A 25,478-nucleotide genomic window follows, 5' to 3' on the forward strand; every position below is an offset into this window, starting at 1 on the left:
GCAAATTCAACATGGCAGACTCACCAGGTGTTGGCAATCGCTCATCAACCATCCAGATCCACATATAAGGCGCTCCTGCATGGGGCTTTACCGGTTCATCGGCAAGCTGCATCCCACCACCTCCCCATCTCCACCCGATGTCTCAAGTCTCGAGATCTCCTTCCTTTGTATGACTCCGCCACCAGGTTCGGGTCCCAAGGGGGGAAGATATTCAGCATCTATCTCCCTATGCCGGACTTGCAAGCTCACAGCGGTTCAGCTTGCATGTCCTCCGCCGGGGCCCGAGCACCAAAGAAATATTGACAATAAACCTTGCAATTGTCTCCTATCTCTCCATGTGAGTCTCTCCAGGTTGAAATAATGTTACCTAATGGAAGCATGTATAAAGTGAAAAGAATCGGTCCAAGCACAGAACCCTGGGGAACTCCATGACTTACTCTGGTGTGTGAGGAAGATTCTTCATTTACAAGAACAAACTGAAATCTATCAGATAAATAAGACTTAAACCAGCCTAATGCAGTTCCTTTAATAGTTCTAAGCAGGAGGAAAACAACTGCAGACCTCAGTTTGACCACGTTCAAACTGGTTTCAGGACCAGCCCAGAGAGTCAGCTGATCTTCAGTCATCATGCTTCCTGTGTGTGACCTCAGAACAAGAAACAACACAGGCAGAAACTGTGAGGGAGAGATCTCAGCCTCAGAAACCTGGACACGGTGGAACAACCACATATCCTCACATCTGTCTGCTTTCAGCTGTTTGAATAAAGCAACAGTCAGTAAATTACTGTAAATCTCGCTGTGGATCAAGAACAGCAGATTTAACACGAACGCAGACCTCCCATCAAACTCCACACAGGTAAATTCAGACCTGACTGATCACATGACCCAAAGGCTCAGATCAGAATAGAAAACTCACTGTTGTTACTCGTGGAGCTGCATTCTTTATTTCTGTGTATATTAGACTTATTTATCCTGATCTAAACGTCACCTGTCGGATCCTTTCAAACTGCAGTGCTGCCATCTAGTGGCTGTCAGGCTGTATCACACCAACAGGGCTGGCGGTTCGGTCTTTTTTAAACCTGGACCTTATTTCTGGCATAAAATACGTTCATCTCCTCACCGATAACAGTTTGGTGAAATCAGTGCACAGATAAACACATCCCAGCAGCCAAAGTTAATCTTGGGGAGAACTTCAGACCTGAGGAGATGGATAAATAGAAAGATAGATAGATAGACAGACAGACAGACAGATAGATAGATGCAGCTCCTGTTGAACTAAAATCACTTCTTACAAAGTTTGATGTCTCGCTGACGAATTTCAGAGAGATTTAATAAAATCTTGACTGTTTGAGAGGCCCATGTTTTAGAAAACTATGTGCTTGTTGGATCTCATGAAAAAAGATTTGCATTATAATTTTTCTTCCAAATGAATAAATCACGATAAATAAAAACCAACCTTTTTTCATCCCTTTAACGTGTGTGACCGACAGATGGCAGCACACCAGGCTGCAGTGACCTGCTGCAGAAGAAGAAGTAGAAGAAGCAGCAGAAGAAGAAGTTTAACGCGGGTACTTTGAGTGCTTAGCTAACGGCTACAAACATTGAACCTCCGGAGGTTTGTCCAGTTCTTCGTGAGTTTTTCTTCTTTAAACTAGTTCAAAGCTTCGTTTTACTGGCATCTGTTTAATTTAAGGTTTTAGAAACGTTAAGTTCAGTCAAACATTTATGAAACTTTTAGAAAAACGCCATGTTTAATCTTAGAGCCGCTCTGTCTGTTTGCCAGAGTCCGTAAAAAAATCTGCTGTTTATAGGTTTGTTTTCGGTTTAATTTAAAAGCCTGCCTGACAGAGGAGTTGTTAAGATTGGTAAGGAATCTTATGGATGGTAGGTTGTATTTGGGACATGATTCGTTGCGTTGAGCTGATATTTTTGTTCATAATAGACGGTCAGAAGTCGGTGACGGAGCCTCATTAACACTGACAGCTGACACAGTCAGCTTGCAGGGATTTTACCATCAGATCCAACATTTGGAAGTCATCTAAATGACACAAATATGATATAAATGATCAAAACCCTGATTCTAACATGTGCAAAGGGGTCAGAAATGAAAGATAGTTTGATCTTTTAAGATGGGTATGAAAATGAGCATGTTTACTCTGAAGACTGACACAATCCTCACTGCTGCTTAATCAATACTTTATCAGATCAATGAGGCTTATTGTCAATGCAGGGGCTCATTTACTTGACTTCTGGAGCCTTTTGGAGGTGTCTGACTTTATTTTTCATGAGAATGTCTGCAGATTTGTGTCCATGTTTGTCGTCCATCACAGACCCGACATGGAGTGCACAGAGAGCAGGTTCGCTCACCTGCTGCAGCCAATCAGAGAGCTCACCAAGAACTGGGACGTGGACGTGGCGTCCGAGCTCAACGACTACCTGGAGGAGGTAAGCTGTGAATGTGAGTCCACCTGCAGAGGGGAACCACACCTGTCCAGGTGACCTGACAGAGAGAGTGTGTGTGTGTGTGTGTGTGTGTGTGTGTCCTCAGCTGGATGAGATGTGCATCACCTTTGATGGAGGGAACACCCAGCTGAACTTTGCAGAAGCTGCGCTGCTGATTCAAGGCTCCGCCTGCATCTACAGCAAGAAGGTGGGTGTCGGCTGTCAGCAGAGTGTGTGGTCATGTGACCGGTGGGTGGAGCTCTGACTGAACTGTCTGGGGTGTTTTCAGGTGGAGCTGCTGCACAGCCTGGTCTACCAGACCCTGGAGTACATCAACGACAGGAACAAGAGGTGAGCTACGTCCTGACGCCGCTGTGTCCTCCTGACAGGGTGGAGTTGTGCTTTACTCTCTGTGTGTGTGTGTGTGTGTGTCCTCCTGACAGGGTGGAGTTGTGCTTTACTCTCTCTGTGTCCTCCTGACAGGGTGGAGTTGTGCTTTACTCTCTGTGTGTCCTCCTGACAGGGTGGAGTTGTGCTTTACTCTCTCTGTGTCCTCCTGACAGGGTGGAGTTGTGCTTTACTCTCTCTGTGTCCTCCTGACAGGGTGGAGTTGTGCTTTACTCTCTCTGTGTCCTCCTGACAGGGTGGAGTTGTGCTTTACTCTCTCTGTGTCCTCCTGACAGGGTGGAGTTGTGCTTTACTCTCTGTGTGTCCTCCTGACAGGGTGGAGTTGTGCTTTACTCTCTCTGTGTCCTCCTGACAGGGTGGAGTTGTGCTTTACTCTCTGTGTGTCCTCCTGACAGGGTGGAGTTGTGCTTTACTCTCTCTGTGTCCTCCTGACAGGGTGGAGTTGTGCTTTACTCTCTGTGTGTGTCCTCCTGACAGGGTGGAGTTGTGCTTTACTCTCTCTGTGTCCTCCTGACAGGGTGGAGTTGTGCTTTACTCTCTCTGTGTCCTCCTGACAGGGTGGAGTTGTGCTTTACTCTCTGTGTGTCCTCCTGACAGGGTGGAGTTGTGCTTTACTCTCTCTGTGTCCTCCTGACAGGGTGGAGTTGTGCTTTACTCTCTGTGTGTCCTCCTGACAGGGTGGAGTTGTGCTTTACTCTCTCTGTGTCCTCCTGACAGGGTGGAGTTGTGCTTTACTCTCTGTGTGTGTCCTCCTGACAGGGTGGAGTTGTGCTTTACTCTCTCTGTGTGTGTGTGTCGTCCTGACAGGGTGGAGTTGTGCTTTACTCTCTGTGTGTGTGTCCTCCTGACAGGGTGGAGTTGTGCTTTACTCTCTGTGTGTCCTCCTGACAGGGTGGAGTTGTGCTTTACTCTCTGTGTGTGTGTGTCCTCCTGACAGGGTGGAGTTGTGCTTTACTCTCTGTGTGTGTGTGTGTCCTCCTGACAGGGTGGAGTTGTGCTTTACTCTCTGTGTGTGTCCTCCTGACAGGGTGGAGTTGTGCTTTACTCTCTGTGTGTGTGTGTCCTCCTGACAGGGTGGAGTTGTGCTTTACTCTCTGTGTGTGTGTCCTCCTGACAGGGTGGAGTTGTGCTTTACTCTCTGTGTGTGTCCTCCTGACAGGGTGGAGTTGTGCTTTACTCTCTGTGTGTGTGTCCTCCTGACAGGGTGGAGTTGTGCTTTACTCTCTGTGTGTGTGTCCTCCTGACAGGGTGGAGTTGTGCTTTACTCTCTGTGTGTGTGTCCTCCTGACAGGGTGGAGTTGTGCTTTACTCTCTGTGTGTGTGTCCTCCTGACAGGGTGGAGTTGTGCTTTACTCTCTGTGTGTGTGTGTCCTCCTGACAGGGTGGAGTTGTGCTTTACTCTCTGTGTGTGTCCTCCTGACAGGGTGGAGTTGTGCTTTACTCTCTGTGTGTGTCCTCCTGACAGGGTGGAGTTGTGCTTTACTCTCTGTGTGTGTGTCCTCCTGACAGGGTGGAGTTGTGCTTTACTCTCTGTGTGTGTGTCCTCCTGACAGGGTGGAGTTGTGCTTTACTCTCTGTGTGTGTGTCCTCCTGACAGGGTGGAGTTGTGCTTTACTCTCTGTGTGTGTGTCCTCCTGACAGGGTGGAGTTGTGCTTTACTCTCTGTGTGTCCTCCTGACAGGGTGGAGTTGTGCTTTACTCTCTGTGTGTGTCCTCCTGACAGGGTGGAGTTGTGCTTTACTCTCTGTGTGTGTGTGTCCTCCTGACAGGGTGGAGTTGTGCTTTACTCTGTGTGTGTGTGTGTGTCCTCCTGACAGGGTGGAGTTGTGCTTTACTCTCTGTGTGTGTGTGTCCTCCTGACAGGGTGGAGTTGTGCTTTACTCTGTGTGTGTGTGTGTGTCCTCCTGACAGGGTGGAGTTGTGCTTTACTCTCTGTGTGTGTGTGTCGTCCTGACAGGGTGGAGTTGTGCTTTACTCTCTGTGTGTGTGTCCTCCTGACAGGGTGGAGTTGTGCTTTACTCTCTGTGTGTGTGTGTGTCCTCCTGACAGGGTGGAGTTGTGCTTTACTCTGTGTGTGTGTGTGTGTGTCCTCCTGACAGGGTGGAGTTGTGCTTTACTCTGTGTGTGTGTGTGTGTGTCCTCCTGACAGGGTGGAGTTGTGCTTTACTCTCTGTGTGTGTCCTCCTGACAGGGTGGAGTTGTGCTTTACTCTCTGTGTGTGTGTCCTCCTGACAGGGTGGAGTTGTGCTTTACTCTCTGTGTGTCCTCCTGACAGGGTGGAGTTGTGCTTTACTCTCTCTGTGTCCTCCTGACAGGGTGGAGTTGTGCTTTACTCTCTCTGTGTCCTCCTGACAGGGTGGAGTTGGGCTTTACTCTCTCTGTGTCCTCCTGACAGGGTGGAGTTGGGCTTTACTCTCTCTGTGTGTGTGTCCTCCTGACAGGGTGGAGTTGTGCTTTACTCTCTGTGTGTGTGTGTCCTCCTGACAGGGTGGAGTTGTGCTTTACTCTGTGTGTGTGTGTGTCCTCCTGACAGGGTGGAGTTGTGCTTTACTCTGTGTGTGTGTGTGTCCTCCTGACAGGGTGGAGTTGTGCTTTACTCTCTGTGTGTGTCCTCCTGACAGGCGGAACAAAGAGAAGGCGGGGGCTCAGAATGGCGACACAAGCAGGGCGGCGAGCGGCCACGACACTGACGACTTAGCTGTGGTGAGAAGATGAAAGTGGTTTAAGTTTTGTTTAGAATAGGAGATGTCCACAGAAAGTCTCTTCTCATCTGGAGATGAGCCTGGAGAACAGAAAGAACCAACAAGGTGCCCAGCCGAGGTGCCACCAACAAGGTGCCACCAACAAGGTGCCCAGCTGAGGTGCCACCAACAAGGTGCCACCAACAAGGTGCCCAGCCGAGGTGCCACCAACAAGGTGCCACCAACAAGGTGCCACCAACAAGGTGCCACCAACAAGGTGCCCAGCCGAGGTGCCACCAACAAGGTGCCCAGCCGAGGTGCCACCAACAAGGTGCCCAGCCGAGGTGCCACCAACAAGGTGCCACCAACAAGGTGCCACCAACAAGGTGCCCAGCCGAGGTGCCACCAACAAGGTGCCCAGCCGAGGTGCCACCAACAAGGTGCCCAGCCGAGGTGCCACCAACAAGGTGCCACCAACAAGGTGCCACCAACAAGGTGCCACCAACAAGGTGCCCAGCCGAGGTGCCACCAACAAGGTGCCCAGCCGAGGTGCCACCAACAAGGTGCCCAGCCGAGGTGCCACCAACAAGGTGCCACCAACAAGGTGCCCAGCCGAGGTGCCACCAACAAGGCGCCACCAACAAGGTGCCCAGCCGAGGTGCCACCAACAAGGTGCCCAGCCGAGGTGCCACCAACAAGGTGCCCAGCCGAGGTGCCACCAACAAGGTGCCCAGCCGAGGTGCCACCAACAAGGTGCCCAGCCGAGGTGCCACCAACAAGGTGCCCAGCCGAGGTGCCACCAACAAGGTGCCCAGCCGAGGTGCCACCAACAAGGTGCCACCAACAAGGTGCCCAGCCGAGGTGCCACCAACAAGGTGCCCAGCCGAGGTCCCACCAACAAGGTGCCACCAACAAGGTGCCCAGCCGAGGTGCCACCAACAAGGTGCCCAGCCGAGGTGGTGTCCCCCCCTCAGTCAGAGGTGGTCCCATGACATTTTGTTCCATGTAAATGTTGGGGCAGCCGGATCAAACCGCTGTATTAAAGACTGATCCGGTCATTATCATCACTGGTCATAATAAGTAATAATAATATAAGCTGAGGGGGAGGATGTGTTCTTAAAGTTTCAGTCCGTCTGTCAGATTTAATTGTGAACATAGAGCTGATATCATTCTGGAAACTCTTTTGTATTCAGGAGTACTAAATGTTGTGTCAGCATCAGCAGGAAGAAGCTTTAGAGGAATCAGAAACATTCAGAACCTGAAGCCACCTCCAGCAGCTGTTTCTGGGCATTCTGGGTAACGTAGTCTGTGTTCTGTTTGCCTCCTCAGTTCTCTCTTGTGGACCTGGAGGCTTCAGAAAACTCCCAGAAGTCTGACTCCAACACGGTGAGTTGGTTTCCTCTCAGGCTGAAGCAGATAACCTGAGACTGATCTGATCTGAGAGTCTGTTTCCATTCAGACTGTCAAGGTGACTCCTCTCCCTCCTGAGTCTCTGGTTCCCCCTGAAACCCACGAGAAGCAAAAGCTGCCCCTCATCAGGTCAGTGTGTCCGTCAGTCTGCTGACAACAGGCGTCCTGAAAAGTAAAGCTCCTCCATTTTAGTAGTTATGAGAGTTTAAGGTAATGAAACCCAAAGAGGAAGTGAGCTTCAGGTCCATCACTTCATCTGAAGGAGGACCACTGAGCAGTCTGTTCATGTTAGATGTTATCATGACTGGAACCGACCCAGATGTTTCTAACTGACCCGATTCTGCTGCTCTCAGTATGAAGGGTGAGGTGGTGTGCAGCCAGAAGGACTTCAGGATCAACCTGTTCATCCCAGGTGAGGACGACCTGATCCGGCTCACGCTCCGGGCGGCTGCAGCGTCCAGCTTCCTGCTGGACCAGCACCCTGCGGGGGAGGACCAGCACCCTGCGGGGGAGGACCAGCACCCTGCGGGGGAGGACCAGCACCCTGCGGGGGAGGACCAGCACCCTGCGGGGGAGGACCAGCACCAGCAGTCAGGTTTCAGAACCTCCTCTTCACCTGGCTCTCTGGTTCTGGATGTCCCCTGGTTGCTGTAATGATGGTTTGTTGTTGCAGACGCTGCAGAGAACTTCCTGCCCTTAGATGAGGACAACATGGACCAGGACCAGGACCCAGAGGAGCACGTTGAGCGGCACCAGGTCTCGGTACTGCTCTGTTCCATTAAAGAGCAGCAGGCTAACCGGTCTCTCCTGGACGGGTGTGTCACACCTGGACGGATTTGTCTCTCCTGGACGGGTGTGTCTCTCCTGGACGGGTGTGTCTCTCCTGGACGGGTGTGTCACACCTGGACGGGTGTGTCTCTCCTGGACGGGTGTGTCACACCTGGACGGTTGTCACACCTGGACGGGTGTGTCTCTCCTGGACGGGTGTGTCACACCTGGACGGTTGTCACACCTGGACGGGTGTGTCACACCTGGACGGGTGTGTCTCTCCTGGACGGGTGTGTCACACCTGGACGGGTGTGTCTCTCCTGGACGGGTGTGTCACACCTGGACGGGTGTGTCTCTCCTGGACGGGTGTGTCACACCTGGACGGTTGTCACACCTGGACGGGTGTGTCTCTCCTGGACGGTTGTCACACCTGGACGGGTGTGTCTCTCCTGGACGGTTGTCACACCTGGACGGGTGTGTCTCTCCTGGACGGGTGTCACATCTGGACGGTTGTGTCACCTGGACGGGTGTTTCACAGCTTTCGTTGTTTCAGGCTCCAAGTGACGGTGGGATGATCCGAGAGAGGCGGCAGGTGACAGCAGACCAACGGAGGCGGGAGGATAAGATTCCATCAGCTGTAGGTTCCCTGGTTAGTGACACCTGAGCAAACTCATGAAAGAAATGTGTGAAATGCATATTTTGTGGGTTATGTGCATGTTCAGAGAAAAGCACCTGGTGGCTCATAGAAGTTTATGAAACTGGCAACAGAACACCCTCCTACAGTCTCTTCCTGCTGTGGGCTGAACCCCACAGGAAGTCGGCCATTTTGGTTCAAAGGTTCATAGAACCTACTCCTCCCACAGACTACATCATGAAGGTCAGGAGTTGGACCAAATTGTCTTTTAGTCACACACGTCTTAGAAGGTCGAGTTTCCATCAGTGGGTGTGGTTTGTCATAGCCCCGCCCACTCACAGCAGGAAGTCATATCTTTTGTTTTCTGACTTTTTACGGAATGTGTGGGCGGGGAGTCGGACAGTTTGTTCAGAGGCGTTGGTGAAAACTTCACGGCTGTGTGTTCCAGGTCAACGTCTGGGCACTGCATGACCCGTACGCCCCCGCTGGCGAGGACAAGCCCTTTAAATCAGGTGAGCGCCAGGACCCCCGGGTGCTGCTGGGCCGTGGGTTTATGCGCTGACGGAGTTGTGCGTCCTCTGCAGGAAAGTGCTACAAGGTTCCTGACGGCGTGGACGACGGCGGGAAGAGGAAGAGGAAGCGAGCTGCGTCCCTGCAGGACTTCAGGAGCTGGTTCAGAGGAACCTGTGAGTGGTCACCCGCTCCCTCCCACCCTGTTCTGTTCAGCTGTGCCCACCTGTCACAGCCTCACCTGTGTGTGTGTGTGTGTGTGTGTGTGTGTGTGTGTGTGTGTGTGTGTGTGTGTGTGTTTCAGTCGACCCTCCGGAGCACAAGTTAAGGAGCGGCCCCACATTCACAGGTAACGTTTGGGGGAAACATGTGAACACATGAAGCAGCAGCTTTGTCTTTCCTCTGAGATCCAGCTGTGACTTCCTGTTTCAGAGCTGAACTACATCTATCTGAGCTCCATAAAGGACAAAATGAGGACCCAGAGGAGGCTCTGCAGGAGGGCGGTGAGACGCTTTCCCATCATGCCTTGAGGCGCTGCTGTTGGTGCTGTCGGACAGCAGTCTCTCAGATTCTGTTCTGAAGTTTCATGTTCTGCCCACGTGTTATTGGGCCCACCTTTGAACATCTGTAACGATGCTGAGACTCTGGTTTAATCTGGAAGGATTGATGAAGGAAGTTTAAAGAATAAACTTCCATGAATGCAGAACTGCTGATTCAGCTAAAAGATTTCCAAGAGAAACTCGTCTTTAAGACAGAATCTTTAGCTCATTCAGACAGATGAATAAAGTAATATCTGTGTGTCCAGAACAAGATTCTGCTGCTCACAGTTTCACTACCACAGTTCTGGTTCTGGTTCTGGTCTGAGTGGTGCTGTGGGCATTTTATCAGTTTCCTCTCCTTCTTTTCATCACTGCTCACTAAAAGCAGTTTACAGTCGGTTTGTGTGATGTCACTCAGGGTGTGGTGATGTCAGAAGAGGAGCTGAGGAGGACCTTCCTGCAGCCAGAGGAGGCGGGGCCCCAGTACCAGGGGGAGGAGCCTGTGGAGGTGCTCAGACACGCCGACCTGTTGGGTAAGAATCAGCCGGGGCTGTTTGAGTCGGATCGAGTTCATCTGAGAGATTTAACGGGTGATTCTGTGGCAGGTGGAGACGACGACTCGGACGACGACCACGAGGCGTTCCCTGACGACGGCCCGAACGCCATCTCACCAGGTAAACACGGCGAGCTGGGATCCAGATGTTGGGTGAGTTCAGGACCCGGTTCTAACGTGTTGTGTGTCCACAGAGGCTCAGAGAGACGAGCTGACCTACGAAGACCTGGTGAAGCTGCGGGTGGTGAGTGATGGGGGGCGTTACCGATGGGTCCGAGGGGCTGATGGTGTGTGTGTGACACGTGTGTGTGTGTTCAGGATCAGCTGGTTGTCAACAGTCGGGGCTACACTCAGGAGACGGCACTGTCCCGTAGAGTCAAAGACTGGGAGGACAAGATCCGGCCAGAGTTGGAGCTGCAGGTCAGTCACCAGAACCGGGTCAGAACCGGGTCAGAACCTGCACCCTGCGGCTCAGAGCTCACACCTGATGCCCAGTCCTGCTTCTGGTTTGTCTTCCAGGAGGAGCGCGCAGTCTTCGACATCCACGACTACGGCGAGCGGATCGTGAGGGCGCTGAGCAGCGTGGGCCGGCGCCGGGCCTTCTCCTCCATCGTTCACGGGCTGGACAACTTTGAGGCGTGCAAGTTCCTGCTGGCTTCACTGCAGCTGGTAAATCTGACCCATCAGCCCCCCCCACCACTGATTGATTGATTGTACAGTTGTGAGTGACACAGGTATTAACTTCCAGGGTTTTTGGATCTTTCTGTCAGATGTTTCTTTGGTAAAACAATGAGCTCAGTTTAAAGGCTTTTACTGACCTTCATCCTGGCTGCTGTCACTCCTCTTCTGACCCAAATCCTTACTGATGGCAGCCACTGTTGCATCATCAACCACTGGAGTTCTCAGTGTGGGAAGGTTTCCTGTCCGTGGACCCAGAAGCTCTCAGATCCTGCTGGAAAAGCTTTGTTCTTCCAACTGTTCCTGGGTGCTCTGAGGACGTTCTGGTCCGGTTCTGTATCCGTCTGTCCTGGTGTTCTTCTTGGAGAGAAGCAGCTTCTTTGCAGCCCTTCTCGACTCCAGGCCATCTTCCAGAAGTCTTCTCCTCCCCGTTCCTGAGCCGGGCCGTGATCCGGCAGCTGGATCACCTTCAGGAGGCGGAGCTTCCTGCTGGAAGTTGTTGATGACTGCCTGTGAAGCCTTTTTATGCAGCAGTGATGATTACAGGCGTTTCCCTACAGGTAGCCATGGTTACCAGAGGAAGAACCATGAATTTATTTTTCATGACAAAGATGGACTCATCTGATCCTCTTAAGAACGTTCTGGAGTTGATAGAAGCCACCATGATAAACCTGTAGTTATGAACCAATGAGAGTTCAGGGTGGCTGTAGTACCTGCATGTTCCAGCATGCTTCAGACTTTAACCTCTAAAGTTTATATTTACAGTCGGAGATGAACATCATCATTAGATCCATGCCTGAGAATAAACAGGAAACAGCAGAATTCAACTAGATCTAGATTCAGAAACTCTGTTCATCTGTCATCTTCCACTTATCTGAGGTCAGGTTGTGGAGGCAACAGGTCAGATGTATAACCCCTCCAGAGAGTTCTGGTTCTGACCTGGGGCCTCCTCCGGATGGTGGATCCCCGCCCCCCTCTGAAGGAAACTCATTTCAGCCGCTTGTATCCACGACCTCATTCTTTGGGTCTCTACCCAGATCCAGTATCAATATCTCAGCCTATGGAGCACCTACTAACACCAAACTTTCCAGTTATACCCTCAGCAGTATTCTGAAGTTATTTACAGCAGGATTTGTTGATAAATCATTCCTGGCCTGATTTATGTGACATAATCAAAAAAAATGGCGCAAATCGATTTATTTATTTTTAGGCTATGGACAGTATATTTTGATTTCCTAGGAAATGAAAGCAGATATCCTGAAATCCCTCGGTAATTTTCTTTTCACTTTGTGTGTTAACAAAATGGCTTTATCATATGTTCAGATCTATCTTCTGGAAATATATGCAAATTTGCGCAGTTAATGAGATGATGCCTAATTTGCATAATTAAACATACAAATTTCTAAAACTTGCAATACTTTTTTTTTTTTTTTCATACTTGTAGAAGTAATCAACTGAGGAAGTTTCATGGTGATATCTATTATTTTAAAATATTGCCCTGTTCACCTGTAGTGTCTGGCCTTATGTCCACCAACACATGTAGGCTGGGTGCTCAGACTCCCATGATGCCTCAGTAACTCAGAGGGGAAAGATCCGGCTCTGTGTTCCACGACCTGGTGAAAACCTGAATGACTCTCTGTTTTAACTCGGTCCGGTCGGGTCCAACTGGGACAGAGCGTGTTCTGATCCGGACCTCTGAGCTGTGTTGCTGCTTCTGATTAACTTCTGATTGATCGATCTGTTATTGATCCCTCAGGCCAACGACTACACGGTGGAGGTGGACATCAGCAGCGGCCTGGAGGACAGTTTGGACACCATGTCTCTGACTCTGCTCAGCACTCACAGAGCGACAGACCGGTTCAAAACTCTGACGGCGTCCAGCTGAACGCTGGTTAGCCAGATAAGGTCCGATCACACAGAATCATGAACTCTTCTGTCCCCAGCTGTGTTTCTAATCTGAAGGTTTCTAATAAAACTGCATGTTCTGACCTCAGTGTGCTGCTGGCTCATGTTTCAGCAGCTGAAACTCTTTAAATGGTTCAGAAACACCGAAAGGAGGCTTTTTCACTTTACTTTAGGGTGCAAACATGGAAGAACTGATGTGAACTCTTACTGTAAGGAAACCATGTGTCCAGGAACCAGTGAGAAACTCTGCAGCATTCACAGGAAGCAGAACTTTACCGAACCTGTGGGTTGTTTTTATGGTTCGGAAAGTTCTGCTGCTCTCATTAAACACATTCAAGCTGATTTTAAGTGTCTGACTGATGATTAAATACTCTGAGGTTCTAGCTGGTGTTCTGGTCCGTGTTGTGACGCACAGCTGCTGTTCAGCTCAGCGGTCCCGCCTGACCCAAACAGAAGGAGACTTTGTGCACAGCAGCAAACATCTTTATTACCCTGAAACACAAGCACAGGAGCTGAGATGCGGTTCAGTTTCTCATGAGTCACACCTCCTGTCAGAGGACAACCTGAGCGTGCTTTAAGCCCCTCCTCCTGCAGGGGCGGGGGAGGGGCTTAAAGCAGCTGTAACACGGCTTTGGGCTCAGAGCCCGGCGTAGTTCTTGATGTGGTTCCGGATGCTGTCCTCGATCTGCTCCTGGCTCTTCATGCGGTTGTAATAATCCAGGAACAGCCCGTCTGGGCTGACCAGGTAGATCAGGATGGTGTGATCCACGATGTAGTCTCCGTCCTCGTCTTTGGGTCCGGGGCTGGCGTACACCCTGTAGTCCCGCCCGGCGTGCTTCACCTGCTCCTCTGTGCCCGTCAGCCCGATCAGACGGGGGTGGAAGTCTTTGACGTAGCGGGCGAGCGCCGGCACGTCGTCCCGCTGCGGGTCCACGGTGATGAAGAGGGGCTGCACGGGGGGCAGCGAGGCCTCCCGGTCCAGGGTGGACACCACGGCGCTGAGCTTGTCCAGCTCGTCGGGACAGATGTCGGGACAGTGTGTGAAGCCGAAGTACAGCAGCACCCAGCTGCCCAGGAAGTCCTGCTTGGTCCGGCTCCGGCCCGTGTGGTCCAGCAGGCTGAAGGTGCCCTGACCCAAAGCCACCTGCTGCAGCTGCTCCAGCCGCTGCCGCCGCAGCTTCTGCTGCTTCTCAAAGTGCACGTACGCCCACACGCCCAGCAGGCCGCCGCCCAACAGCAGCGTGACCAGCAGCCGGGTCCTCAGCTTCAGTGTGGCCCGCGAGGCCGCCGGGCCCGGACCCCCAGACCAGCTCCGGCTCTGAGTCTGCTGAGGAGGGCGTCCGTGTCGCTGGACCTGACACCGCAGGGGCGTGCACGTCCCCTGGAGGCGCCACAGGAGTCTTCCTGACGATCGCAGATCACCCACAATGCACCACAGCCCCAACATATCCGCCGCTGCTGCAACAGAGGAGCGTGAGCAGGTAACACAACCACAGGCAGTGATCAATAAACTGCTGATCAACATGATCGATTTGAGTTTGACATTATCAGTCAGGTCTCAGCCTGCAGCTGTTTTCCAGCTGTTCTGACTCTGACTGATGGAGGTAATTACTATTCTTTAATATTATACTATATATATTATAATAAAAGATGAGCCTTCATATTTCTGTTTAAATGTTTAAAATTTTGTTAATTTATTCGTTCGTTCCAATGACTCGCAGTAACAGCACCCCCCAGCGGTCAGGCGGTGCCACTGCAGAAGCAGCCCGTGTTGTAACCGACCTCTGGCTGAACTAGTCTGTGCAGCCGAACGGAACCGGGTTCTGTCACAAACATTAGCGGGTCACCCATTCACACAAAGGCGCTCAAACACAAAGCAGAGGCGGCTGTTTTATAACTAACCGGTAACTGATAACCAGCCTGTTGTTTGCATGAAGCTAGCGTTAGCATGGGAAGCTCACTACTTTCGCGTGGCTCTTTCTTCTCTAACCGCAGAGATCACGTATAAAACATCCTTCCACTCACCTTTTCAGTGCACGAACATCCAAACCTCTGCTGTCGGTCACACGGAGCGCACTTACATGAACGCACTTATGGCCAGCATGTTCTACACGGACCGGAAACACCGCCGGACCAATAGCAATGACTGGAAACAAATATATAAAACTGATTATTTACAAACTCAAATGTCATACACTAATATTAACACGGGTAATTATTAGTTATTCGCTATATTACTTAAATATCAGACGTTCGAATGAAATATTGAGTTGTTCTTAATTTGATCACATCGTGACGTACTGATGACGTACCGTCAGATGACAAGAAAGCGCTGCAGTTGAGAATCTGCCTGAGAATCATCACATTTCTGAGACTTCCTCAGATTTTACAATGATCTGTGTTAATTATCTAAACATCAGTAATTCGGTGGAAACACAACCTGTCTGTCATTGATTCGGCCGCTTCATTTTACTGAATCAAGTAAAGTTACACTTTATCAGTCATCATCTATGATAATGTCTTTGAACAGAGCACCATGTTCACATCAGCTCTAAATGTTCCACTGAAGAACCGTCATTATGATCAGTTACAGGTCACTTACAGGTGAGAGCATTTCATGGAACCAAATAAACCGAGTAAATGACTTTATGAAAAAAACTAACGGTAACAGACGCATGTAAATACACTTTAAAAATAAATGCAGTATCACAAACTGTTTGTTTACAATACAACTAAAGTAACTAAACAAAATGTACAATTATTCATCAATATTCAAACAAATATAATACTAAATGATCAAATAATTAACTTTACATATGTACATGTTCATATAATGTTATGTTATATGATATATATGATGTGTTATATAATGCTCACTGTTTACTTATTGAATTATAACAGTATTTTAAGGTTAGGCCTTCAATTATACAATTGAAATTAGTATAAAAAGTCATTATTGAGGAAAATGTTGCCAGATGTGAAAGTAAAGCTTCTTATACGTGCTTGTTTATTACAGATGCAGTTACATTTGTAATGATTAAATGATTAAAACTGTTGTCCTGAATGAGGCAGAATTTCTATCCATTCATGGTCTGAGCAGAGATGCCCAGACCTCCTTATCCAGCTCATCCGGGGGGACACCGAGGCGTTTCCAAGCCAGCCAACAGATCAATCTTTCCAGAGTCTTGGGTCTGCTCTGACGCCGTCTCCTGGTGGGACATGTCCACCTGGGAAGAGTCCAAAATGCATCCTGGGATGTCTGAATCACCTTTCTTCTTCTTCTACTCTTACCCTCCCCTTATTCGATCCTTAAGGGTGAGCGGCGACACCCATGAGAGGACGTGTGTTGTCTTTTCCTCCTGTTGTGTCTTTTCTTGCGCCTGTTTTCTTTTTTTTGCTTGTGTTGTGTTGAGTGTGTTAAGTCTAACTGCTTCATGTTTACAGCTTTCGGTCTCCTCTCTAAAAGTTGAATGATTGTTATTTGTTGTTTTCCTCTCAGCTCGTGTCCTTTCAGGTTTTCCATTCTGGATTTGTGTTGCCTAGCAACCGTTCCGACATGAGGGAAGATTGGGAAGTTTATGGGCATTAGCGGGGGTCCGTGATGCTGCAGTGATTGTGTTTGTGTGTGTTGGCAGGTGGTGAGGTCCCACCTGAGAGAACAGTTTGAATGTGTTTCTGTTGTTGTTTTGTCTCTCTTTCATACTGTTGTTGTTTTGTGTCTCTCTTTCGTACTGTTGTTGTTTTGTCTCTCTTTCGTACTGTTGTTGTTTTGTCTCTCTTTCGTACTGTTGTTGTTTTGTCTCTCTTTCGTACTGTTGTTGTTTTGTCTCTCTTTCGTACTGTTGTTGTTTTGTCTCTCTTTCGTACTGTTGTTGTTTTGTCTCTCTTTCATACTGTTGTTGTTTTGTCTCTCTCTTTCGTACTGTTGTTGTTTTGTCTCTCTCTTTCGTACTGTTGTTGTTTTGTCTCTCTCTTTCGTACTGTTGTTGTTTTGTCTCTCTTTCGTACTGTTGTTGTTTTGTCTCTCTCTTTCATACTGTTGTTGTTTTGTCTCTCTCTTTCATACTGTTGTTGTTTTGTCTCTCTTTCGTACTGTTGTTTTGTCTCTCTCTTTCATACTGTTGTTGTTTTGTCTCTCTCTTTCATACTGTTGTTGTTTTGTCTCTCTTTCGTACTGTTGTTTTGTCTCTCTCTTTCATACTGTTGTTGTTTTGTCTCTCTTTCATACTGTTGTTGTTTTGTCTCTCATACTGTTGTTGTTTTGTCTCTCTCTTTCATACTGTTGTTGTTTTGTCTCTCTTTCATACTGTTGTTGTTTTGTCTCTCTTTCGTACTGTTGTTGTTTTGTCTCTCTTTCATACTGTTGTTGTTTTGTCTCTCTTTCATACTGTTGTTGTTTTGTCTCTCTTTCATACTGTTGTTGTTTTGTCTCTTTCGTACTGTTGTTGTTTTGTCTCTTTCGTACTGTTGTTGTTTTGTCTCTCTCTTTCATACTGTTGTTGTTTTGTCTCTCTTTCGTACTGTTGTTGTTTTGTCTCTCTCTTTCATACTGTTGTTGTTTTGTCTCTCTCTTTCATACTGTTGTTGTTTTGTCTCTCTCTTTCATACTGTTGTTGTTTTGTCTCTCTCTTTCATACTGTTGTTGTTTTGTCTCTCTCTTTCATACTGTTGTTGTTTTGTCTCTCTTTCGTACTGTTGTTTTGTCTCTCTTTCATACTGTTGTTGTTTTGTCTCTCTTTCATACTGTTGTTGTTTTGTCTCTCTCTTTCATACTGTTGTTGTTTTGTCTCTCTCTTTCATACTGTTGTTGTTTTGTCTCTCTTTCGTACTGTTGTTTTGTCTCTCTTTCATACTGTTGTTGTTTTGTCTCTCTTTCGTACTGTTGTTGTTTTGTCTCTCTCTTTCATACTGTTGTTGTTTTGTCTCTCTCTTTCATACTGTTGTTGTTTTGTCTCTCTTTCGTACTGTTGTTTTGTCTCTCTCTTTCATACTGTTGTTGTTTTGTCTCTCTTTCATACTGTTGTTGTTTTGTCTCTCTTTCCTACTGTTGTTGTTTTGTCTCTCTTTCGTACTGTTGTTGTTTTGTCTCTCTCTTTCATACTGTTGTTGTTTTGTCTCTCTTTCATACTGTTGTTGTTTTGTCTCTTTCATACTGTTGTTGTTTTGTCTGTCTCTTTCGTACTGTTGTTGTTTTGTCTCTCTTTCGTACTGTTGTTGTTTTGTCTCTCTTTCATACTGTTGTTGTTTTGTCTCTCTTTCGTACTGTTGTTTTGTCTCTCTCTTTCATACTGTTGTTGTTTTGTCTCTCTCTTTCATACTGTTGTTGTTTTGTCTCTCTTTCGTACTGTTGTTTTGTCTCTCTCTTTCATACTGTTGTTGTTTTGTCTCTTTCATACTGTTGTTGTTTTGTCTCTCTCTTTCATACTGTTGTTGTTTTGTCTCTCTTTCATACTGTTGTTGTTTTGTCTCTCTTTCGTACTGTTGTTGTTTTGTCTCTCTTTCATACTGTTGTTGTTTTGTCTCTCTTTCATACTGTTGTTGTTTTGTCTCTCTTTCATACTGTTGTTGTTTTGTCTCTTTCATACTGTTGTTGTTTTGTCTGTCTCTTTCGTACTGTTGTTGTTTTGTCTCTCTTTCGTACTGTTGTTGTTTTGTCTCTCTCTTTCGTACTGTTGTTGTTTTGTCTCTCTTTCGTACTGTTGTTGTTTTGTCTCTCTCTTTCGTACTGTTGTTTTGTCTCTCTCTTTCATACTGTTGTTGTTTTGTCTCTCTTTCATACTGTTGTTGTTTTGTCTCTCTTTCATACTGTTGTTGTTTTGTCTCTCTCTTTCATACTGTTGTTGTTTTGTCTCTCTTTCCTACTGTTGTTGTTTTGTCTCTCTTTCGTACTGTTGTTGTTTTGTCTCTCTTTCATACTGTTGTTGTTTTGTCTCTCTTTCATACTGTTGTTGTTTTGTCTCTTTCATACTGTTGTTGTTTTGTCTGTCTCTTTCGTACTGTTGTTGTTTTGTCTCTCTTTCATACTGTTGTTGTTTTGTCTCTCTTTCATACTGTTGTTGTTTTGTCTCTTTCATACTGTTGTTGTTTTGTCTGTCTCTTTCATACTGTTGTTGTTTTGTCTCTCTCTTTCATACTGTTGTTGTTTTGTCTCTCTCTTCATACTGTTGTTGTTTTGTCTCTTTCATACTTTTGTTGTTTTGTCTCTCTTTCGTACTGTTGTTTTGTCTCTTTCATACTGTTGTTGTTTTGTCTCTCTTCATACTGTTGTTGTTTTGTCTCTTTCATACTTTTGTTGTTTTGTCTCTCTCTTTCGTACTGTTGTTGTTTTGTCTCTCTCTTCATACTGTTGTTGTTTTGTCTCTCTCTTTCATACTGTTGTTGTTTTGTCTCTCTCTTTCGTACTGTTGTTGTTTTGTCTCTCTCTTTCGTACTGTTGTTGTTTTGTCTGTCTCTTTCATACTGTTGTTGTTTTGTCTCTCTTTCATACTGTTGTTGTTTTGTCTCTTTCATACTGTTGTTGTTTTGTCTCTCTCTTCATACTGTTGTTGTTTTGTCTCTCTCTTTCGTACTGTTGTTGTTTTGTCTCTCTCTTTCATACTGTTGTTGTTTTGTCTCTTTCACACTGTTGTTGTTTTGTCTCTCTCTTCATACTGTTGTTGTTTTGTCTCTCTCTTTCATACTGTTGTTGTTTTGTCTCTCTCTTTCGTACTGTTGTTGTTTTGTCTCTCTCTTTCATACTGTTGTTGTTTTGTCTCTCTTTCATACTGTTGTTGTTTTGTCTCTTTCATACTGTTGTTGTTTTGTCTACTGTTTCTCCTTCCAATGGCTTTGATCTTGTTTACCTGTATGGTTGTTTTTGTTCTCACTTTTTGATTTTTCTGAGGTTGATTTGTGTAAAATCAGTGGGTTCCCTTTCAGAAGTCTGCTGTGAATACATTTTCGGCTCTTGAATTGTGCATCAAAGGATGAAGATGGGTTGAGGAGCAGCCCCTTGTTTTCTGCTGCCTGCAGCTTAAAGCAGCTAAACACACCTCATCATGAAGGTTAACTGTGCATTCACATGGTGGTCTGTGAGTGTGTGACTGCATCTCACAGAGAGGAGAGGAAGCTGAGGGGGAAATGTAGGACAACAGGAGGAGGTGTGCAGGCAACACTGAGTTTCTACAGCAAGAAAAAAGCCTGACGCTCTTTAATGTGTCCCTGTCTGCAGCAGACACAGGAACACGTGACACAAGAGCGCAGAGGAAGGTCACAGCAACAGCAGCTGCTCCCAGCTTAAAGAACCAGGACCATGTTTCTGAAGCCAGAGTCCAGACCCAGAGTCCAGACCCAGAGTCCAGACCCAGAGTCCAGACCCAGAGTCCAGACCCAGAGTCCAGACGCTTCCTGAAGCTCTCTCAGAGTTTCTCTTTGGACATTTCCTGCTTCTTCCCTCATTTTCAGTCCAGTCCTTGTACCTGAGCATCTTCAGTGGAATGTGTTTTTTCTTCATTAAGCCACTTAACTCTGAGCTATGCACCATTCAGGCAGGAAAAAGGCTCCTAACTCAAGGGATGAACCAGTGTTGTGTCCAACTTAGCAAAGAAGCCATTTTAAACTGGATCTTTAGGCACTTTGTTCCCAGCAGCCTGTCACAGAGACACATCATTTGTTCCCATTTCTTTAGCTGCATGTGTGAAAAACAGCAAAGATAACACAGTCTGACAGACAGAAAACAGGATTTCTGCAGCAACAAGGTGATTCCCAAAGAGCTGTTAGCTGAAAACTTGGCATATCTCAGCATGGTGTGCAGTGTGTCCTTAAAACATTTGAGGAAACTGGACAAGTGGAGGACAGAAGAAGAAGTGTCAGGCCTAAAGAACTATCTCCAGCAGATGAACAGCATCTGAAAGTGATGTCCTTAAGAAAGAGGAAAACATCCAGCAAAGACCTGACACAGGAGCTGAGAGATGCATCTGGACCTTCAGCTGATCCATCTGCTGTTGGCCCAAGCCTCATCAGAAATGGGCTCCATGGAAGGGTGGCTGTCAAGAAGCCGTTCTTCAGGAAGGGAAACAGGGAGAAAAGGCTGAGCTGTGCCACAGTCCTGCTGCTGGTTGTTTTCGTGCTGAACCGGTTAGAAGCAGCAAAGTGTTGAGCAGAGACTGCAGCACTCTGCGTTTGAAGCTGCTGTTTCAGTGTCGGCCTCTGTGCTGCAGTATCACTGTCGCAGTTCTTCCTCTCCCCGCCCTCCCCTCTGTCTCCCCCTCAGTCGTCTCTGGGCTCCAGCAGGATGACGGAGCTGCAGCTCTCTCTGCCCGGAGCGTGAGGAGGCTGCCTGCGCTCCGTGCACGTCCCGCAGCAGCAGCTCCTCCATCGGCCGGATCATGGACGCATTCCGGCTTCCGCCCGTCATCGAAGAGGTTCTGGATCCAGGTCAGTGGTGCGCGTGACGCAGACACATTAACGCGTTAAATGAGCTGAACTGATCTGTCATCGATAATCTAGTGATGATTGATCAGCAGCCACAGAGCAGTTCATTCTGAGTGGTTCCGGCGGAGTCTTCCTGTGTCACAGTAAGAGCCTCCAGAGCTGGGTCCAGGAAGGATGGAGTAAAAGGAAAGCCATGGGTCCTGAGCAGGAGCTCCAGGGGACGGGAACATTTTGGCTGTTTCTCCTCACGTGTCAGAGTTGGTTGTATGGATGTTGTGCAGGTTTTCTGCTGCCCTGCTCCTGATGGTGGTGTCTGCCAGCTGGGACACTGTAGCTGTGAGCTTGTGTTTGGATCCTGCAGGACTGGTTCTGCCCGCTGATGCAGCCACCCTGTTGTGTTTATCTGCAGCCCCACTCACGTGGGTCCTCAGTAGGATGTCAGCCAGGTGGAAGCTCAGACCAACAGGTTTCATTAGCAGCTGTTATTGTGGGATCTCTAAACACTTGGACCCACCTTTGTGGATTCAGTCAGAATGTGAAACACCAGAAGTGGCTGTTGTTCTTTGGACAATTCAACATGGCTGCAGCCTCTGAGTGTCTGTGTGCAGCTTCCACCTGTGAACCCTTCACTGTTTACCTGAGCTGAGTGTGTGTCTGAGCCACCCTCACAGGCAAGGGCGTCAGTTTGGTTTTAGAAGTGGTGGGGACAAAAAACGTAATGCATTCTATGCCCCCCACGGACCACCCAGCATCCAACACATTAAAAAGTAACGCATTCTAGATCTATTCCAGCGTCATGTTTAATAAGCTGCCCTTTTTTTGATGAATGCATACAGAGTTTATAAATTATATCCTTTAATTTCATGTTTCCATATCATTATGATTTGATTAGAAATTCTGTATTTATTCATGAATTAATTACAAAAGATTTAAAAAGTTAATTTGTTGTCCGCCATAGCCCTTTTCATCTCGCGTACCCCCTAGAAGCAGCTCGCGTACCACGTTATAAGATGAACAAGCCGAGATGTTTGTCCTTTTAATGCACTGAACAGATTTCCTTTATTTACGGATTGTGCCTTAATGAAGAGGAAGAAATAAACATAGGTTTGTACAGCCATAACATTGCAGCAAGCTAGGTGGTCCAAGTCTTAAGCACACTACTGTACTGTTTGTAAGAAAGAACAGTGAAAATGATCTGAACAACAGAAAAAGGGGAAAAGTGCAACTGCAACTGCAGTTGTTAGTCCGGACAGACTATCAAAACAAACACAGACTTCGGCCAACGGGCCCTATAACTGAGCAGAAACCTGTAGTCTGTGGGGCTCCTCATTCCTCCTCATCGAGCCTCTCACTGCCACCTTTCCATCAACTACATTTGACACTGAGCATATACAGAATGTTATTTTCAGGAGTTGCCAAAAAAAAAAAAACAAGCAAATGACTAGCTTAACCTTTCCTTGGCTAACCTAATACTAAAATGCTAACGCTGCACACGGAGACTTCATAGCCACCATGGCAAATTATATTCATAATATTATAGTCTACACATAACAAATATTTTACACACATTTCACACACAGACAATATTTCAGATGATTTCTATGGATCGTATATGGTTTGCTTATCATTACAAAACATGAATGTGCAAGGCTATTGAGTAGCCTACTGATAAAAATAAAACGTTAGACAGTTTACCTTGATAACTGTGTATATACTCCACAAAGAACTTGTACCCTTTCCTCAGTCTGGACTGTGGTGTTGGTGAGTGTGACTCCACGATCCTGTGTATATCCTCAAAAGTTATCCTTGGAAGAACCACCAGCCAAGTTGCGAAGAAACGCTGCATTTTTGTTTGTGTAGAAGTAGCGCTAAATGAGTTTCGCCGGTAAGCGGTTTACTCTGTGTGACGTCATTTGAATGCACAGACTCCGCTGTCATTTTACAATGTCATGTTTCTACAGTGGCTCACAGTCGGCAAATCAAACGACTAGATACCAAATTGCGTTTTTCACATGTTCGTGCGCGCCTATCGCATTATTTAGACTTGACGATTTCGGTTGAGTATGTGGGGATTTTTTTTTCGGTCGCAATTGGACATCAGACCACATTTTTAAAAGTGGTGGGGACAAAATTCAAATCATAAATAGTGGTGGGGACATGTCCCCACAGTCCCCCCCGTAATCTACGCCTATGCTCACAGGTCTCAGAACATCTCAGAACATCTCAGAACATCTCAGAACATCACGTCCAGCTCCTGACCTCCCAGAGCTCAGGTAACAGGTGGAGGGGTGTTGTGGATGAGCTCGCCCTCCTCTTCCTGTGGCTGTCAGCATCCTGCCAGCTGTGTGTTCCACATCAGAGCAGAGCCAGCTGTGTGTTCCACATCAGAGCAGAGCCAGCTGTGTGTTCCACATCTGGTCAGAGCAGAGCCAGCTGTGTGTTCCACATCAGAGCAGAGCCAGCTGTGTGTTCCACATCAGAGCAGAGCCAGCTGTGTGTTCCACATCTGGTCAGAGCAGAGCCAGCTGTGTGTTCCACATCTGGTCAGAGCAGAGCCAGCTGTGTGTTCCACATCAGAGCAGAGCCAGCTGTGTGTTCCACATCAGGTCAGAGCAGAGCCAGCTGTGTGTTCCACATCTGGTCAGAGCAGAGCCAGCTGTGTGTTCCACATCAGGTCAGAGCAGAGCCAGCTGTGTGTTCCACATCAGGTCAGAGCAGAGCCAGCTGTGTGTTCCACATCAGAGCAGAGCCAGCTGTGTGTTCCACATCTGGTCAGAGCAGAGCCAGCTGTGTGTTCCACATCAGGTCAGAGCAGAGCCAGCTGTGTGTTCCACATCAGGTCAGAGCAGAGCCAGCTGTGTGTTCCACATCAGGTCAGAGCAGAGCCAGCTGTGTGTTCCACATCAGAGCAGAGCCAGCTGTGTGTTCCACATCAGGTCAGAGCAGAGCCAGCTGTGTGTTCCACATCAGGTCAGAGCAGAGCCAGCTGTGTGTTCCACATCAGAGCAGAGCCAGCTGTGTGTTCCACATCAGGTCAGAGCAGAGCCAGCTGTGTGTTCCACATCAGGTCAGAGCAGAGCCAGCTGTGTGTTCCACATCAGAGCAGAGCAGAGCCAGCTGTGTGTTCCACATCAGAGCAGAGCCAGCTGTGTGTTCCACATCAGAGCAGAGCCAGCTGTGTGTTCCACATCAGGTCAGAGCAGAGCCAGCTGTGTGTTCCACATCTGGTCAGAGCAGAGCCAGCTGTGTGTTCCACATCAGAGCAGAGCCAGCTGTGTGTTCCACATCTGGTCAGAGCAGAGCCAGCTGTGTGTTCCACATCAGAGCAGAGCCAGCTGTGTGTTCCACATCTGGTCAGAGCAGAGCCAGTGTGTGTTCCACATCAGGTCAGAGCAGAGCCAGCTGTGTGTTCCACATCAGGTCAGAGCAGAGCCAGCTGTGTGTTCCACATCAGAGCAGAGCCAGCTGTGTGTTCCACATCTGGTCAGAGCAGAGCCAGCTGTGTGTTCCACATCAGAGCAGAGCCAGCTGTGTGTTCCACATCTGGTCAGAGCAGAGCCAGCTGTGTGTTCCACATCAGAGCAGAGCCAGCTGTGTGTTCCACATCTGGTCAGAGCAGAGCCAGTGTGTGTTCCACATCAGGTCAGAGCAGAGCCAGCTGTGTGTTCCACATCAGGTCAGAGCAGAGCCAGCTGTGTGTTCCACATCAGGTCAGAGCAGAGCCAGCTGTGTGTTCCACATCAGGTCAGAGCAGAGCCAGCTGTGTGTTCCACATCAGAGCAGAGCCAGCTGTGTGTTCCACATCTGGTCAGAGCAGAGCCAGCTGTGTGTTCCACATCAGAGCAGAGCCAGCTGTGTGTTCCACATCTGGTCAGAGCAGAGCCAGTGTGTGTTCCACATCAGGTCAGAGCAGAGCCAGCTGTGTGTTCCACATCAGGTCAGAGCAGAGCCAGCTGTGTGTTCCACATCAGGTCAGAGCAGAGCCAGCTGTGTGTTCCACATCAGAGCAGAGCCAGCTGTGTGTTCCACATCTGGTCAGAGCAGAGCCAGCTGTGTGTTCCACATCAGAGCAGAGCCAGCTGTGTGTTCCACATCTGGTCAGAGCAGAGCCAGTGTGTGTTCCACATCAGGTCAGAGCAGAGCCAGCTGTGTGTTCCACATCAGAGCAGAGCCAGCTGTGTGTTCCACATCAGAGCAGAGCCAGCTGTGTGTTCCACATCTGGTCAGAGCAGAGCCAGCTGTGTGTTCCACATCAGAGCAGAGCCAGCTGTGTGTTCCACATCTGGTCAGAGCAGAGCCAGCTGTGTGTTCCACATCAGAGCAGAGCCAGCTGTGTGTTCCACATCTGGTCAGAGCAGAGCCAGCTGTGTGTTCCACATCAGAGCAGAGCCAGCTGTGTGTTCCACATCAGAGCAGAGCCAGCTGTGTGTTCCACATCTGGTCAGAGCAGAGCCAGCTGTGTGTTCCACATCAGAGCAGAGCCAGCTGTGTGTTCCACATCAGAGCAGAGCAGAGCCAGCTGTGTGTTCCACATCAGAG

General features: G+C 48.2%; 3 protein-coding genes across 6 annotated transcripts in view; 2 read left to right on the forward strand and 1 right to left on the reverse strand.

Annotated features, from left to right (window-relative positions):
* The first annotated feature begins 1,518 nt into the window (after positions 1-1,518).
* On the forward strand, positions 1,519-12,860 carry ncaph2 (non-SMC condensin II complex, subunit H2). The gene is made up of 20 exons (XM_075472379.1): positions 1,519-1,630; positions 2,330-2,444; positions 2,548-2,649; positions 2,731-2,792; positions 5,471-5,552; positions 6,860-6,916; positions 6,990-7,069; positions 7,294-7,457; positions 7,602-7,702; positions 8,262-8,345; positions 8,791-8,854; positions 8,927-9,028; positions 9,157-9,201; positions 9,285-9,355; positions 9,810-9,924; positions 9,997-10,065; positions 10,139-10,188; positions 10,263-10,364; positions 10,464-10,613; positions 12,379-12,860. Exons 2-20 carry the CDS (start codon positions 2,337-2,339, stop codon positions 12,505-12,507), a joined length of 1,737 nt encoding a protein of 578 aa, XP_075328494.1. The 5' UTR covers positions 1,519-1,630; positions 2,330-2,336; the 3' UTR covers positions 12,508-12,860.
* A 139-nt stretch (positions 12,861-12,999) lies between these two features.
* sco2 (synthesis of cytochrome C oxidase 2) lies at positions 13,000-14,672 on the reverse strand. 2 transcript variants are annotated; one of them, XM_075472378.1, is made up of 2 exons: positions 14,553-14,672; positions 13,000-13,982 (listed from the first exon to the last, which is right to left on the reverse strand). In XM_075472378.1, exon 2 carries the CDS (start codon positions 13,972-13,974, stop codon positions 13,165-13,167), a length of 810 nt encoding a protein of 269 aa, XP_075328493.1. In that variant the 5' UTR covers positions 13,975-13,982; positions 14,553-14,672; the 3' UTR covers positions 13,000-13,164. The 2 variants fall into 2 exon arrangements, with proteins under 2 accessions (XP_075328493.1, XP_075328492.1); XM_075472377.1 differs by having other exon boundaries at positions 13,000-13,985.
* Positions 14,673-20,654: 5,982 nt separating this feature from the next.
* Positions 20,655-25,478, forward strand: part of LOC142385666 (coiled-coil domain-containing protein 136-like) — a 42,291-nt gene continuing 37,467 nt past the window's right edge. For all 3 annotated transcript variants that reach the window (XM_075472383.1, XM_075472381.1, XM_075472382.1), the window contains exon 1: positions 20,655-20,942. In XM_075472383.1, coding sequence (XP_075328498.1) covers positions 20,894-20,942 — 49 coding nt within the window. In that variant the 5' untranslated portion in view covers positions 20,655-20,893. The remainder of the gene's footprint in view (positions 20,943-25,478) is intronic.

Source organism: Odontesthes bonariensis, chromosome 8 (genome assembly GCF_027942865.1).
Source record: "Odontesthes bonariensis isolate fOdoBon6 chromosome 8, fOdoBon6.hap1, whole genome shotgun sequence".
Classification (NCBI taxonomy): Eukaryota; Metazoa; Chordata; class Actinopteri; order Atheriniformes; family Atherinopsidae; genus Odontesthes; species Odontesthes bonariensis.

Coding starts and splice junctions, on each gene's coding strand:
- ncaph2 (XM_075472379.1), top strand. CDS start 2,337: ATGGAGTGCACAGAGAGCAGGTTCGCTCACCTGCTGCAGCCAATCAGA. Junction 9,029..9,156: donor GAGCTGGTTCAGAGGAACCT/GTGAGTGGTCAC, acceptor TGTGTGTTTCAG/TCGACCCTCCGGAGCACAAG. Junction 10,189..10,262: donor ACCTGGTGAAGCTGCGGGTG/GTGAGTGATGGG, acceptor GTGTGTGTTCAG/GATCAGCTGGTTGTCAACAG.
- sco2 (XM_075472378.1), bottom strand. CDS start 13,974: ATGTTGGGGCTGTGGTGCATTGTGGGTGATCTGCGATCGTCAGGAAGA.